The sequence below is a fragment of the Electrophorus electricus genome, chromosome 21 (genome assembly GCF_041902795.1).
Source record: "Electrophorus electricus isolate QZ-2024a chromosome 21, ASM4190279v1, whole genome shotgun sequence".
Classification (NCBI taxonomy): domain Eukaryota; kingdom Metazoa; phylum Chordata; class Actinopteri; order Gymnotiformes; family Gymnotidae; genus Electrophorus; species Electrophorus electricus.
This window is the reverse complement of record NC_137517.1, coordinates 6,889,544-6,905,452: the sequence shown is the minus strand read 5'-3', so window position 1 is coordinate 6,905,452 and position 15,909 is coordinate 6,889,544. Positions and strand designations below refer to the sequence as shown.

The following is a 15,909-nucleotide window of genomic DNA, read 5'->3' as shown; positions in this document are numbered from 1 at the left end:
GCTGAGGCCATTGGAGGGCTATTTGAGGAATGGCTAAATTTACTATGGAATACCTCTTCTGCCAACATTAATTATAGCACTTCCTGCTCACCAGAATACTAATGACAATAAATCATATGGGCGCATTGCATTACATCTGTTCTAGTCTAGTTAGGTATATGCTATATTAACATATTTTTTGGTTATTTGTCCATGTTGTTTACACCCTGAGATCATTTAAAACCATTCTTTATCAACAGTACTAACAATAGTAAAACACTGGTGGCTAAAATATAGAAGACATTTAGTAAGATCTTATTTGAATTATGTTATTAGGTTTGCCGTATCATTTGATTTTCGCAGTGTTAGCTTTTTGGGGAGACATCTAAAACTTTTTTTCAGTGACACATGTAAAGTGAACTGAGCAATAGGCTAGTAAATAAAATGTGTTTTACTTACTGCAGGAAGTTTTTTAATTTTTTTAAATTTTTTTTAATAAATCATCCACCTATGGACAGTAGTTCAATAGTAATGAGTTTATGTTTTCAGATATTTTGAATGTTTAGAAATGAGTGAGGATGGAGCAAAAAGTCAATAGTCATTTTCCCATGTACTTACTGTCTATTAATCCAACTAATCATCTACTAATCTATCAACTAACATCTACTAATCCATCCACTATCATCTACTAATCCATCTACTAACCATCAACTAATCCATCCACTAACATCTACTAATGTACAAAAGCTATAAACTAACATGGAACAAGAAAAAAAACGATTTATTATCTATATGTCTAGCTGGCTAGCATACCTTTCATTAGCTAGCTGGTATGCTATTGATACCAATCTTTTGTTTTAAGATCATTAAATTGTAAACATCAACATTGTCCATCAACATCAGTGTCCTTTAAACATCAGTGTCCTTTATTCTGATGCTACACTCTTATGGGCTACACACCTATGGGCTACACTCCTATGTCCTACACTCCTATGGGCTACACACCTATGGGCTACACACCTATGGGCTACACACCTATGTCCTACACACCTATGGGCTACACACCTATGTCCTACACACCTATGTCCTACACACCTATGGGCTACACACCTATGGGCTACACTCCTATGTCCTACACTTCTATGTCCTACACACCTATGGGCTACACACCTATGGGCTACACTCCTATGGGCTACACACCTATGGGCTACACACCTATGGGCTACACTCCTATGTCCTACACACCTATGTCCTACACACCTATGGGCTACACACCTATGGGCTACACACCTATGGGCTACACACCTATGTCCTACACACCTATGGGCTACACTCCTATGGGCTACACACCTATGTCCTACACACCTATGTCCTACACACCTATGGGCTACACACCTATGGGCTACACACCTATGGGCATCTTCTGCGAACTCATGCCATTACTTGTGCACGTTTGCTTTTCCCAGTGTTTACCCTACTGTGAATTTTACTTTGCTTTGATACTTATGCAAACAAACCACTCTGTGCATTAGTATCCTCCATCTCCTATTGTGAGTGCTTGACCCAAGACCACACCTTAGTGAACGGATACTGCCCGAGTTCAAGTGGTACTCAGAGTGATCAGTACAGAGCAGATTATTATGAACCAGCAGTGACATCTTGAGATGCAGCAGGAACTCCAGTGACTCACGTAGAATGTCGGCCATCACCCCTCGCCTTGCATAAAGTAGTCAGTTGGAAGAATCTGGCTTCTTTATACAAGGCTTCCACGGCCTCTTCAGGGTAGGTGAACCATGCTGCAACTGTGATTTCTTCCTGCAGAGCTCACTGTATCTCTGCTCACAATCTGGCCCACATCACCTACCACATGCTGGCAGCTGCCAGTGGGTGGAATGAGCACTGCTGTTCACTTGACCAGCTTTTCTCCTTGGCCACCCAGCTGGACTTCATGATCGATGCCAATTACAAGCCAAAGCTGCGTGCCTGGCTTTTTTCGATGAACCCATGGAGGTGAGCAGAGCCCATCTCTCTTTTTCGAGGGGATCATCAAAGGATCTTGTGCAATGACCTCTCTGCCCGTACTGTGGGGCTCGGACCATCTCTGGGTGGCTGTACCACCCAACTTAGTGCAGTCCCAAAACTGTGTTGAGTGATTCAGTTACCACGTCCTTTGACATGCCTGTTATTTTGTACTGAGGGCCTAATTCTGCTCATATTTCAGGCATAGTTGACTTGGATGTGGTGGACTGTTTCATAGATACACGCCTGGTCAAGACTCTTCACATCCTACAATAGGCCTACTAACCTTTACTACATATCTCCATTGTGGACACCCACCCTCTAGGTTCAGGGAGGGTCCAATTGGGGACACAACTCCTCCAGATCCAGATTAGCCTAAACCATTATGAGTTTGGCCTCTTTGTCCAGACATGTTTACAAGCACTATATTGGAATATATCGGCATGCTATTTGGTTCTTCTTAAGTACAGCGATATTAGTACACAATTTTCATTGCTGGCTTGAAAGTGGGACTAAGCACCCTGATCTCAAACTAGATTATGATGACTGGTAGGCCAACACATTAAAAATTCAGGAAGAAAGTCTAGGAACATGTTGAAAATTATGCAGCCATATAAAGATCCTAAGAGCAAAAAATGTATCCCACAAACTTTAACTCATGTTAAGGAATATATACAATATATAGGCATGGATGGTGGAGAATGCTTTTAGGCATTGTCAATTGCAGCAGACTATGGTGTATTTTTTAATTTTATCTGCAGATCAATATCACTAGGTGAACAAAATCAGAGTCAAACTCATTCTTTTGTTGCTATTTATCAGGTCATTCTTGGAAATATTACATTTATAGCATATTTTGAGGTGAGACAATATGGGTACATTTGCAATGGCTGCCATTGTATGATGTTTCCACAGAGCTGTCTATACTGTTGCACTTAAGGGGTTGTAGTTCCATTATTTGCATCACACTCACCCACTGTGACAAATGCAAGCCAATGGTTTTTACAGCACAAAAACGAAATATTCCAGGGTATATGCAAAAGCCTTAATGTGAGCAAGAAGACACAAGGACAACTTTAAAAAGACAGAAATAAGAAAAAGGGGATTTAATTAGCACAGAAAGGAAATCAATAAATGGCTGTATTGTGAATAGCAAGTCCCCGGCTGTGCTGTAAAAGCCCTGCATGTTTTCATAGTTCATGCTGACTTGAAGGCACTTTCATCCTCCATTTTCTGTTGTCAATTTCATCCCTCAGAGTGGTTTATTATTTGCTGACCATTTCACATGTAAAAATCAATAAAAGGTCCAAATATAGTACAAATAGCAAATATTTGGCATAGACAAAAACTATTAAAAATGGATGCATGTATGATGCAAATGTCCCAGTTAAATAGAAACATACAAGTGTTACATAAGGCATCTGACTGGTTAATTCACTTCTACAGTATATTCTTTGAGGAGTGTAGTGACCTCAGACACAAAGGATGGTCTATGCCTGACTGATTAACATTTGGGATGTCGCTAATGGCAACCGTGAGGTAGTAATTCAGAAGCATAGCACAGGGCATGATATTTCCTAACAGTTTGTTGGTTATAAAAAGCAGCAAGAGGTCTGATCAGGAGGCTTATGATTTTAGAACGTGTGGACACCACAATCTGAAGTTTTTGTTTTAGAGAGTTACGGACTGACACCAGGAGGTGAATGAAAAGCCAATAATGCTGGCAATAACAGGGCTGTTAGAAGTAGAAAAAAATGGATGTGTGAAGATACCCTATGGCATGTGTCCTGTCATAATTCTAAGCAGAGGGGACAGTCTGACCAATTCAAACTCAGTGTGGTGCAAAGCACTGTTTGAGGACATAGCAGGGAGCAAAACAGGCCGAGTTGCATTCTGAGGGAGTCAGTGGGAAACTTGGGTAATGACAGACTGGGCTTTTGCCTAAACAAGTCAAAGCATGAATTAAATGTATGATTAGGAGAGAACTGAGTGTTTTTACTTATTCCGGCAAAACCCATTCAAAGAAGTTATGAACTGATTGTTTTATTTCTTTGCTGGTTTCTTGGCATTTTTTCTTTTTCTTTCCATTCAATCATTTTGGAATTATTCAACTTCGAAGCATTGCTAAAAATTGTTATTCTTGTTGTCTAATAAATCCGACAAGGACAGACTGCATTTGAAGGTCTTAAGGTACCACTTTTACATAGTTTAATGCATAGATATTAAAAAGATATCCCTTTTCTAATGAAGAATGCAGCAATTTTTGGTATATCACTCCTAAGGCATGCAAACAATGAAAGAATAAATGTGTTCATACGAATGCTTCATAGAGCTTCATACATGGCCTTTGGACAGGCAAGTATAAACTGAAGATATCTGAGCATTATGCACAATGTTTGGCAAAATCCAAAATCTAAAATCCAAACACCAAAATTTTGCAATGAAGTACAGTGGTGGAGGAGTGAAGATTTGCACTCATTTTACAGCTATCAGACTGTTGGCACTTTACAGTCAAGTTGATCATGAATTTAAAGTTCCTATTTTTATGGTTCAACAGTGTGCACCTGGGTCAAAACATACATTTTGGTTATTTATTTATTTATATTTTTTTCATTTCTTATAGTAGCAGAGTCTCTTTGTGTGTGTCTGCATGTGTGTGCATGTATTTCTTAATTAGTTTACACTTCTGTTGCAATGAAAGTTGGTGTTTAGTGCATTGCAATTTAATGGTTTTGTGAAAACTGGACATTATGTAATTGGTTGATATGACTTGTTTCTCATTTATTTTAATAGTGTCAAGAATCAGAAGACAATTTAGAAATGGATGTATTTTTACTGAATATTACAGAAAAACAACCAAACATTTCTCCTTTATATGACAAATTGTGCACAGTGTAAGCAGGAACAAAGTTATAGTGGAAAGTCTTGGAATTTTCATAGGACTTCAAATTCAGCCAGATCCAGTGTTAAGTGAAAACTTTTTAGTCTCATTTTCAGAGCAGCCTGTAATTATCATTTAAAACAGAGGCAAAGCAAAAGTAAACTGAAAGATTTAATCAGTAAAAAAAAAAAGGGAAGCACAGCTAGGTTTAACTAACACACCCTTTCAATAAACCCTATGACTCCCAGTCATTATCCAAGTGTTCATATGAATGAAAAAAATGAATAAAATTCATTTTATTGCAGATATACTGTATAATTAAAATGATTCTGGTATGATGTACCTTCATACTTTTTATTTATAGGAAAGTATATGGGAAAACATTTGTCCAATATGTAGTTTTAAAATTATTTCCAGAATACCTTGTATTTGAAAAACAGTAGTCTAAATGTATTTTACTTTTAGCATAAAAGAGTATACATGGATAAATGCAGTAATTGTCATTTAAAAACCTTATTTTCCCCAAACAACCTATTTGAAAGTCACCATAAAACCTAGATTTGGCTTGGGCTATATTACTTAGATCTTATATCCTATTATAAGTGAAAAAGAGCTGAATACATTTAAGAACTGATATAAAACAAGTCATCTGAAGGGTCATGTATGTGTGAGAATTACAAAGCTTAATCACATTGCTCCCAGTTGAGGGCTTTTTACAATGAGGATTTAGTTAAGGTGTTAGAGTTGCCTTGTAAATGATGTCTTTTGTTACCCTTCAGCCTTGCTGACATTAAGATTTGTGTATGCTTTGACATGGCCCAGCTTTTTGCTGTACAAATCCACCATCAGCTTGTGTTGACCACTTCGGGTGGGTCTGAAGTAGATCTTCGCCCTGGCCTCTTTTCCAGGCTCCACATTTGGAATCCTGCATTTGGAAAACATACATTATATTAGACAGTCCTCAGGTCATAGAATGATTGTGCTCATTCAAGTCTAGTTACAACAAAAGGCTAACATGCACAACTTGGTATTTATGTGGATAAATAAAAATATCCTTTTTATAGTGAAATGGTACTGGGTCCAGACAACACCGCTGAGGGCCGAGCTTGTAGAGACGGGACAATAATAAAAAAAACTCTGTGGAAAAGCATGAGAATTGCAGATACAAACGTGCGAGAGAGCGTTTCTCCATGAGTGAGATTTGGTCCCTCAATGGTAAAGCGGCATTTTCCCAGCACCTCAGGCACTGGGTTCCTCATTGACAACTTTGCACAGCTCTGCTGTCCTACTCTGGGCTGCCTGAGAATCTACCCACAAACACAAACACAAATTGGACAGTCGATCTAATGAGAGCAGTAATCATTTCAGTGTTTTGCCTAAACATCTACTAACCGCCAGGAAGCAGAAGCCTGCTCTCAGTAATTACACATTAGATCATTCTTTTAAACATAAGGAGTTTTGAAATTATAAAATGATAATGAAATGATTTTATCAAATGATAAAAACACATTTCCAACTGAACATATTTTAAACACAGATGGCCCAAGTGATGGCTCTACTGGCCTGCGTTCGGTCCCCCAGGGTGTCTAAGGTAGCCTGTCAATTAGCCACACCTGTTCTAATGCTAATTTAAGACGAGTTCACAGGATCACTGGTGCTCAGTCTTTTTTTCAGTGTTTTGGCAAAAGACTAGGCTGGTATTTCAGGTCGAGACTCCAAGAGCTGCCTTTTGGGTCTCTTTCTCTCTCTCACGCCTTGAGATTCTCCTAAAAGCCTTGAGTCTCACCTTCTCTTCATTCGAGTTCCCCTCAACCTCTCATGAGAGTTTTCCCAGCTCTTAGAATTACTCTGGCTATCCTTTTTTTCTTTCTTTAGCCTGCCCACACCACGTTGGGACAGCCTATTTTTAGTCCGCTTTAGTTTTCTTTTTACTCCGCCATTTTGAGCGTGTCAGTCCACTTTCCCCTCACAGCCTCATCTCTTTCTGTTGGGCTCTCCATATTGTGCTTGGGATGTGCCAGCTAAGCAACTTCAAATGCAGTGGTTTAAACCCTGCCTTGGATGGTTTGGATCTTTCTTTGGAGGAGTTCCCCCTACAATTATCCAGGTCCAACTACTGCTAGCTCCTGGTTGGGTCTGGTGGGTTTTTAGTTTCCTTTTGTTTGGTTACTTTGAGCCCCCTAGCTTCTCTGCTCTTTGGTTCTCATTAGCTTGTGGCTTAGCCACTTTAACCCTGGTCTATCAAAGATGGAGACTTGGATTTGACTCCATCTTGGGGTGACCACCTACATTACAATTTATTACCATATATTGTGAATTTAATCAAATATTATAAACAACCATTATGCTGAATAAAAGCTAGTTCAGGTAAGGAGCTCATGTTAACTGTTGCTAGTCAGCTTTAATCCTCTGTTTACTTTTGTATAAATGAAATAATAACCCTTTAAAGACACTTGGATTTTGCAGTGCACAGTTCAATGTTGTGGCACCTGAATGGTGATCTCGGGGTCCTCCAGGATGACAACACGCTTCTCCATCATTCTGCCACATCTTCCAATGTCCGTGAGCTGTGCAGTAACAAGCAGCTGACAGCCAGTGCAGAGCAATGCGGAGTAACTGTTGTATGTGTGCTCCATCGGGACCCTCAGCACTGCCAAAAGGGGAGACATAGCTTGTGAACAATGGCATTGCATGGTGTTAGTGCACCCAGGCACATTACCAATAGAAATAGACTTTGCACAGAAAAGGAACACATGACCACAATGTGCAGCATGATGCAAAACAACTGCTAAATGTGTTGTTCATCAGTTCTGTTCTGCAACACCAGCAGCCATCAAACAAATCCCCACTAACTACAATACTATGAGTATAGACTCCATCTACTATGTTGTTTCTTGAAGGTCATTGGTAATAAGACTATATGTCAGTACAGTCTGACTGAGGCTATAAATCTCTAAAGGCAGTAACTAAAGGTCAATGCATTACAGACACATCGAATACTGGATTCCTCATGCTAGGTCTTTTCAGCAACTTCCTGAAACACTCCTACTAACCTTTGCCAGGTTTGAGGGAGTGTTGTTCCATGTGACTTCGAAAACCCTTGGCGATTGGTTGACCATTGTGAAGCATGCCTCCAGAGCTGAGCAGAAGGCATATCATCTTCACAGTGCTGCTTTTATTAGCTACGAGGACGTGCAGGTTAAAGTCAGAGCCCTTCTTAATCCTTTGAGGGCATTCAATGCTCAGGTTGAAATCCTGACAGACCTGAGCATTCCTGTAGGACACACGCTCCAGTTCTGAGCCTGTGGGTGTGAAAACATGAGCAATGAATGAAAGAACGAGAATGAGTTTTCTGGGTTCTTTCCCTCCTCAGTACATGTTTGTAAATAATAATTTTCTTTGTGAACTTGGTAAAATAAAGATCATTTGTCAGGCAAATTTCTATAAATGGTCCCGAAGAAACCTCAACCCTCCGACCTCAATGACTACCGCCCTGTTGCCCTCACATCAATCGTGATGAAGTGCTTTGAGAAGCTTGTCAGAGATTTCATCACATCTTCACTGCCAGCCTTCATGGACCCACTGCAGTTTGCATACCGCCACAACCACTCCAGTGATGATGCAATTGCACATCTACTCCACACCACACTGACCCACCTGGAGGGGAAATTACATTAAAATGCTATTTGTCGACTACAGTTCAGCATTTAACACCATCATCCCCTCCCTACTCACTACTAAGTTGGAGTATCTAGGACTGCATACATCCCTGTGCGACTGGATCTCCAATTTCCTAACACGGGTACGGGTGGGCAACTGTGCCTCATCCACCCTCACCCTCAGCACTGGAGCTCCTCAGGGTTGTGTCCTAAGCCCCCTGCTCTACTCACTGTACACCTATGACTGCACAGCCACTTCCAGCTCCACCATCATTGTCAAGTTTGCTGACGACACCGTTGTCATGGGTCTGATCTCGGACAACGATGAGAGGGCCTACCTGGAGGAGATTAAACACCTGGAAAACTGGTGCCAGGAAAATAATCTCCTCCTAAACGTCAGTAAGACAAAGGAGCTGATCGTGGATTGCAGCAAGAAGCAGGAGCAGCACTACCAACCTGTGAGGATCAGTGGAACCACGGTGGAGAGAGTAGATAGTTTCAGGTACCTAGGTGTTCACAACTCGCAGGACCTATCCTGGTCCCTCCACACTAACTCCCTGGCAAAGAAGGCTCGTCAGCATCTTTACCACCTCAGACGCCTAAGGGACTTCAGACTGCCCTCCAAGGTACTGCGGAATTTCTACACCTGCACTATCGAGAGCATCCTCATGGGGAACATCACAGTCTGGTTTGGGAATAGCACCAAGCAGAACAGACAAGTACTCCAAAGGGTAGTACGTTCAGCAGAGCGCATCACTCACACGGAGCTTCCTGACCTGCAGACCATCTACTACAAGCGGTGCCAGACCAAGGCCAGGAAGATTGTGAAGGACCCCACCCATCCCAACAATAGGCTCTTCTCTCTGTTGAGGTCAGGGAGGCGCTTTCGCTCCCTGAAGACCAAGACAGAGAGACTGAGGAGCTTCTTCCCACAGGCCATTCGGGCCCTGAATCGGGGAAACTGATAAACTGTGGGGACCACCACCACCATGTAACATAACTGTATATATATAGATATTCTATTCCACCATGTAACATAAAAACTGTAAAAACTGTAAATATGTCATTTTACAAATAGATCTGTACATTCTGTACATTATGTACATATACATACACAACTATATACATTGTACATTGTGCATATAAACATAATATACATATATTGTACATACATTGTTAATATATTTTTGTACATATATAGAATATATATTTCTCTATGCACCCCTGTTTTCTTTTTTCTCAGTTTGGACAGAGCACTCTCAACCATTTCACTGCGAGTTGTACTGTGTATGACTCTGTTTGTGACAAATAAACCAAACTTGAAACTTGAAACTTGATATAAGGAAAACTAACCCCTTTCAGAAGGGAGTTTAAGATTTAGATTTATTTTCACGGAATGGATTTTGCTTGAACATATCATTCAAAAGGTACAGCTTGCATTCAGCTATGATTATGTGTTTATGAAACCCGAAAGCTGCTGTTTCATAACTAGCTGGGGAATACACGCATGTAGCACCTCACCTTCCCTGTGTTTATAGAGGTGTGTGATGTCCTCTCTGTCATCAAGGCCAATCCTCTTCGTGCTAATCTTTTGTCCTATTTGGACTTTATTCACAATGTCCACTACTCTTCCATCTGTCAATCGACACTTCACAATGTGGTCTGCATTGACCTCGGCATACACAAATGCAGCGTCGTACTTGCAGGTGAGGTCGCCACCCTTTATGGCCTTCACAGGGACAGGACCGCAACACATCACACCTGTAGCACATGACCAGTGAAAGCATAAGTTCATGGCAATGATCTCCTCTTAGATGCTCAATATTGTAATCCTACATTTTGATCCATTGTTTACAAGCACAAGCAAGTTGTTTTGGTAAGGCTATTATCTATTACTTCCTTAATCTCTTGATTCCTTATGCTAGTGCAATTTGGCATTTCTTCTATGAATGGATTACACCTTTTAATGTTCAGGATTTCTACTTAGTCACTCTTCAAAAGCTGCTGTTTATTTTTTGGAAAGAAATCACCAAAGGAAAGAGAAGCATCCAAAGTGCTATAAATTGCTTTTTTATACTGCAATATGCCATAAAATACAGAGTATGTGGGATATGTTTGTGTGCTTTCGGACCTTCAGCAATTCATTTCATTTTGCAGCAATACCTTCACTTTGCTCTTGAGGGGTTGGGTCACTGGCTTGCCAACCGTCATAGCCTGGTTTGAGATCAGGACGCTTCATCCAGCTTTCCAGCCAGCAATGATAATTCCTGATAGGAAATTACATTATCATTGAAAAAGGATAAGTAGTGTGCTTTTTTTGTATTTTCTGTGTTTTTTGAATGGTGATACTGTTTAGGTTTCTGTTTATGCCCCAGGAGGTATGTGTCTTTACGTGTAATCTGGTGCTGGTGCTGCCCCCTGTGGTTCATTCTGTTTTGTCTTGGTGCATTCACTCTGTCTCACACAGGTTGAAACCCTGTGAGTGGGTATGTGCTCACAGCAAGCAACTTGTCATGTGCTGCCGTTGGTCGTCAAGGACATGCCTTCAAAAGCGACAGCGATGCAGAGCAACATGCCCACTATGTTTGACGCCACGCGGCCCGCGGTGGGGGTTGAGACTTGTTTGAAATGCTCAGATGAGGAAAATGGGGAACACATTGTTTTCTTCTGAAATAGGGAAACTATTATTATGAGGACCTTGCGTGTTTTAAAGGTTTGGTGATAGTTCACCCTGAAAGCTAACTATGTAATTTGCCAAACTCTTCTAATACAACTCTCATTTACCTTCCACATCTCAAATCATCGTGCTGCATGTTTCTATTTTAATGTTGCTATCTCTGAAGGCCTAGACTAAAGACTTTGGTCTGGACCCCAAAAGAGGTTGCAACACAATATAATAGCATAATATTCTGTGAGATAAATCTTACAGAATTTAAGAGGCTCTTGGGTCATTTAATTATAAAGTCATTTAGAAAAATCCTGTGGCCTCAGAATTTAGTTTCCATGACCTTTGACCACACAGAAAGATCTCTGTTAACTAGTGTTGATACTCCTAATTCTTACTCTCTTATGCCAAAATACCACATGGTCAGAACTGGGGGACTGCCTGAATTAGGAGTCTCCATATATTGTTTAATTTCCAAATTAGCAAATAGTTAATTATAGTGAAAAGATGAACGTGAAGTGACTCACCACACAGACTCCTTCACCCTCTGTCCATTCTCATTCACATATGACTCAATCTTCAGGTCACCATTGCTGTCGTGGGCCGATTCAAAGTTGGTGATCACTCGACAAGGAATGCCCAGTGCTCGAGCCACTAGCAAGCAGAAACCATTTCACTGAGATTAGATTTCCTACAAATTAACTATTATTTTAATGTTACATTTCTTTTTCGTCATATTTTTGGTTTGATTTACTTCATGTCAAATCTAACTTTGTAATGCATAGCAAATTATCGGAATGAATTTTGTCTCTCTAGTTGGATTAAATGCAAGAAGAATAACGCTTCCACCTGTAGCTAAAAAGGCTTATTTCTGTGTACTTGAAAATAGTAGAACATGACAGAAAAGATGTAGTGGTGCTCCAAACCCAAATCTGTGATGACACTGATACTCTGCTGGGTGAGCTACCATGCTTTAATGATGGTGGGACCGTGTGCAAAACAGTTAGATCTTAAATCAGATAAAACAAGAGAAGTAAAAAAACACGGTTGGGGAGTTGAATACCAGCTGCTTTGTTGAGAGGCAAATGAACTCCCGCTAGACTATGGCAGCCATAAAACGACCTGCGTGTATATCGCATTTCAAAGGAATGGAGGACAAAAAAGCAGGGGTGGGGGGGTGGGGGGCGTGGGGGGGACTAAACACCAAGCCGAGCGGAAGGGTCACCTTGTGGTAGACTATTTGTCCCTCGCAGCTAGGCAGTGCACCGCTGCATGCATAATGTGATTGGCTATCGGACTGATGATGTACCCTTTATAATACCTACAGTTTGTACTTTTTGTCTTGATCTGTTTCATTACTTTGTAGGTAGAGCTGTTGTACTTTCCGTAACAAGTGCATAGCTCTTGAATCTGTACTGTCTTCAGGGCTAGCAAATATTCTTAATCTTATTATCTGGAGTTGTATTTGGAGCTCATTACATAAATAAACTGCTTTAATCCTAATTTAGCACTCTCTCTCTCTCTCTCTCTCTCTCTCTCTCTCTCTCTCTCTCTCTCTCTATATATATATATATATATATATATATATATATATATATATATATATATATATATATATATATATATACACATACACACGCACACACACCTGGAGAAACCTATTGGGTGTTACCTGTGCAACCCACGCCAGCAAAAACCCAGCACTGGCCATAGCGCACCGATGCACAGTTGCAGTCACTCCACTGGCGTAGGATTTCCACACTCCCTGTCCATGAAGTAGGCGCCACCCCTCCAGAGTAGCATTCTCCCCATTTGCCAGCCAAGACTCCACTGTCATCATTTGAATTTATCTGACACATAAGCACAATTTTACATTAAAACCTTAATCAATAGTGCAGAACCAAGTGTGCAGAACCAAGTCCATCTCAGGAGCTGAGAAAATAAAACAAAACAAAAATAATGCTCTAGAGCCAGTGTTCTTGTATTGCTAAATAAAATATTTCAATCTTGCCTTATATCTTACATTTACCTCTTATAATGTATGTGATCTTTTTGTTCTTTTTTTTTTTAAAAGTTCCTTATATACCACATACACCAGGGATACTCCCACACAGTTTCAGAACTTAACACTGCTGCACAGTTTAGTAGTATATCTGCTCTAGCATACCTCAACACCACATGTCAGTGTGATTACTTAAGTGAGAAGGCCATGAATCAAGTAGGTTGGAGACATTAAATTGTGCAATGCAATGACCCCATCCAAAAGTCCATCTGTTTTTATAATGCACTCACCATGGCACTAAGAACCCTGGTCACGTACATGGGGTCACCCCTCTGAGACACATCTTTGTCTGGGTCTTTCTTGTATTGGAGGCTCTTGTTCAGAATCTTCAGGCAGACATTTAGGATTCCTGACTCAAACTGCAAGACACACACAGGAGAAATTTCCTAATGCATGCCAAGGTCCCTGTATTTTAACCATGCCAGTACATGTTCCAATCCTGCAGCATACAACCATTTCAGTGGTGATGAAACAACACTATATACCAATATAGTAACAACCCAATATAGTAACTTTGCTGTGACTAAAGTGGGTTCAATACACTGTCTACAAAAGCCATAAAATGCTCGTGTGTGTGTGTGAACATGCCTGGCCAAAATTCCATGGGCATGACTGGATATAGTTAGCAGCGCCACGGAAGATAATACCATCTTGGGACATAACATACTCCTCTTGCTCTTCTTCTTTCTCTATGTACACGGTATCATCTGTCACACACAATTACAAAGCAATAAAGATTTTAGCAGTAAAAATTAGAACATCAGCTAAAATAGGATTTTTCTTTTAACAGGCTCTGTGTGTTGTTGCATTTAACACGTACCTGCACACCAGGGATTGAAAAGCACTATAATTTTACCCAAAGGCATCTGCTGTTGCTGTGGAGAATCAAAACTCTGATTCTTTAAATGTCTTTTAAAACATGCACATGTTTACACTTTACACTTTAAAAAGTGTAGACATGACAAGATTACGCATGAATAAAATTACTTTATGTATTATATACAGTAATAAACTGTATTTTAGTTGTTAGTCTACACTGAAAAATTTTTAGTCACAAGTTAAATATCTTGCACATACTGAGGGCTCAGACAGGATTAGACGGTATTTGCCAATAGGAGCTTTGGGAGAAGCACAGACAGTCAGTGAAATATCTTTTCCATGCTGAGACAGTGCTGCACTCCATCCAGAGCTCTGTGGCTCTCCATTCACATCCATGGAGACCCTGGTCCCAGAGGACACTGAAGGATGCAGTCCTGTGTAGACAGACACATTAAATTTACCCTTGTAGGATACAAACAATTTTAAAGCAAGCAGGCACTTTTGATCTGCAATTCCTTTAAAAACAGAAAAAAAAGCTTTATCTATAATCGACTATTGAGCATTTTGTTGATCATTTCAGCCCTGCCTGTTTCGGTAATAACATATTAATAACATTTGATAACACATTTAATACTCTTAATCTGAACACCTGTTTCAGCTATCAGCGTAGCCACACTGAGTTTGGACATGTCAGACTTCATGCTAAGATTGATTGTGAAAGGTTGCCCGCGTCTCACAATCAGCCGATCCTTACAGAACACATCAGTGTGGTGGTCAGCGTTATTCTTCTCCAACTGGAGATCAATATCAAATAAACCTGTGTATGAGAAGAGACATACGCTAAGAACACATACATCTGAGGAGTGAATTATTTCAAACAAATTAACAAACAAAATTAAAAATTAATTCAGCACTGTAATAAGTCATTGTGGCATCCTGCATAAAATAATGCGAAGAACCATTTATTTTTCAGTCATTATCTACTATCTTTATACATGTACTATGACTTCTTTTGGCAAAAAAAGTATTTTTAAACTGTAGCAAATACATAAAAAAATACTTTGTTTACAAAATGAATAAGCAAAAAATTACCTTGTTTGCTCATAATTCGAGGGATGCTAACTTTCTTTGAACTGTGTGTTGTAACCACAACATAAGCGTCTATGCAGACCCTTTTATCCAATTCACATGTATATTAAATTCCCCTGTAGTCCTGTCGCAACTCTTGTAAGTAGGAAATTAGTCATCTGTTTTTTTTTTGCAACAAAACCGCTGCGCTATTAACGCTGACATGGTTCCTGTAATGTTGGCCCGAGTACCGCAGGTCACGGAGCAGGACGCACAGACCCCCTAGATTTGGTGATACATTTAATAACATAAAACATATATAACACTCAAAGCACTCACACATAACAACAGACAGTGTAGACAATAACAATGACACTTAAATGCTGGATCAGGCTAACAGTGGATATATAAACAACAATACCAACACTAATGATGACACTAACGCTAACAACGACCAACGACGAGGCACACACAGGCGGGGGTTTAAACAGACAGACAAACACTTAACATCAACCCCTGCGGGCAGGCCGTACCACGTAACTCGGGGGGTTGTGGGGCGTTCCGTGACAGTTACTTTGATACTTTCGAACAGTTTGGTATTAAAGAAAACAACAGCATCAGTTTAAGTCTTTTGAACTGTTTATTATAAAAGTTATTAATTGCTACTGAAATGTTACTGGAATCATGCTTCCCTTTAACAGATCGTCTGCATGCTAATGTGGACAAGGCCCACAGCGCTACAGTCCTGCCATCACTG

General features: G+C 40.2%; 1 protein-coding gene across 1 annotated transcript; it reads right to left on the bottom strand.

Annotated features, from left to right (window-relative positions):
- Positions 1-4,900: 4,900 nt before the first annotated feature.
- Positions 4,901-15,189, bottom strand: LOC113582347 (protein-glutamine gamma-glutamyltransferase 2-like). The gene is made up of 14 exons (XM_081704868.1): positions 15,177-15,189; positions 14,734-14,901; positions 14,343-14,518; positions 14,086-14,140; positions 13,854-13,972; positions 13,496-13,624; positions 12,876-13,053; positions 11,731-11,857; positions 10,702-10,805; positions 10,060-10,299; positions 7,933-8,181; positions 7,369-7,529; positions 6,050-6,186; positions 4,901-5,804 (listed from the first exon to the last, which is right to left on the bottom strand). The coding sequence occupies exons 1-14, from the start codon at positions 15,187-15,189 to the stop codon at positions 5,648-5,650; spliced, it is 2,013 nt and encodes a 670-aa protein (XP_081560994.1). The 3' UTR covers positions 4,901-5,647.
- Between the last annotated feature and the right edge of the window lie 720 nt (positions 15,190-15,909).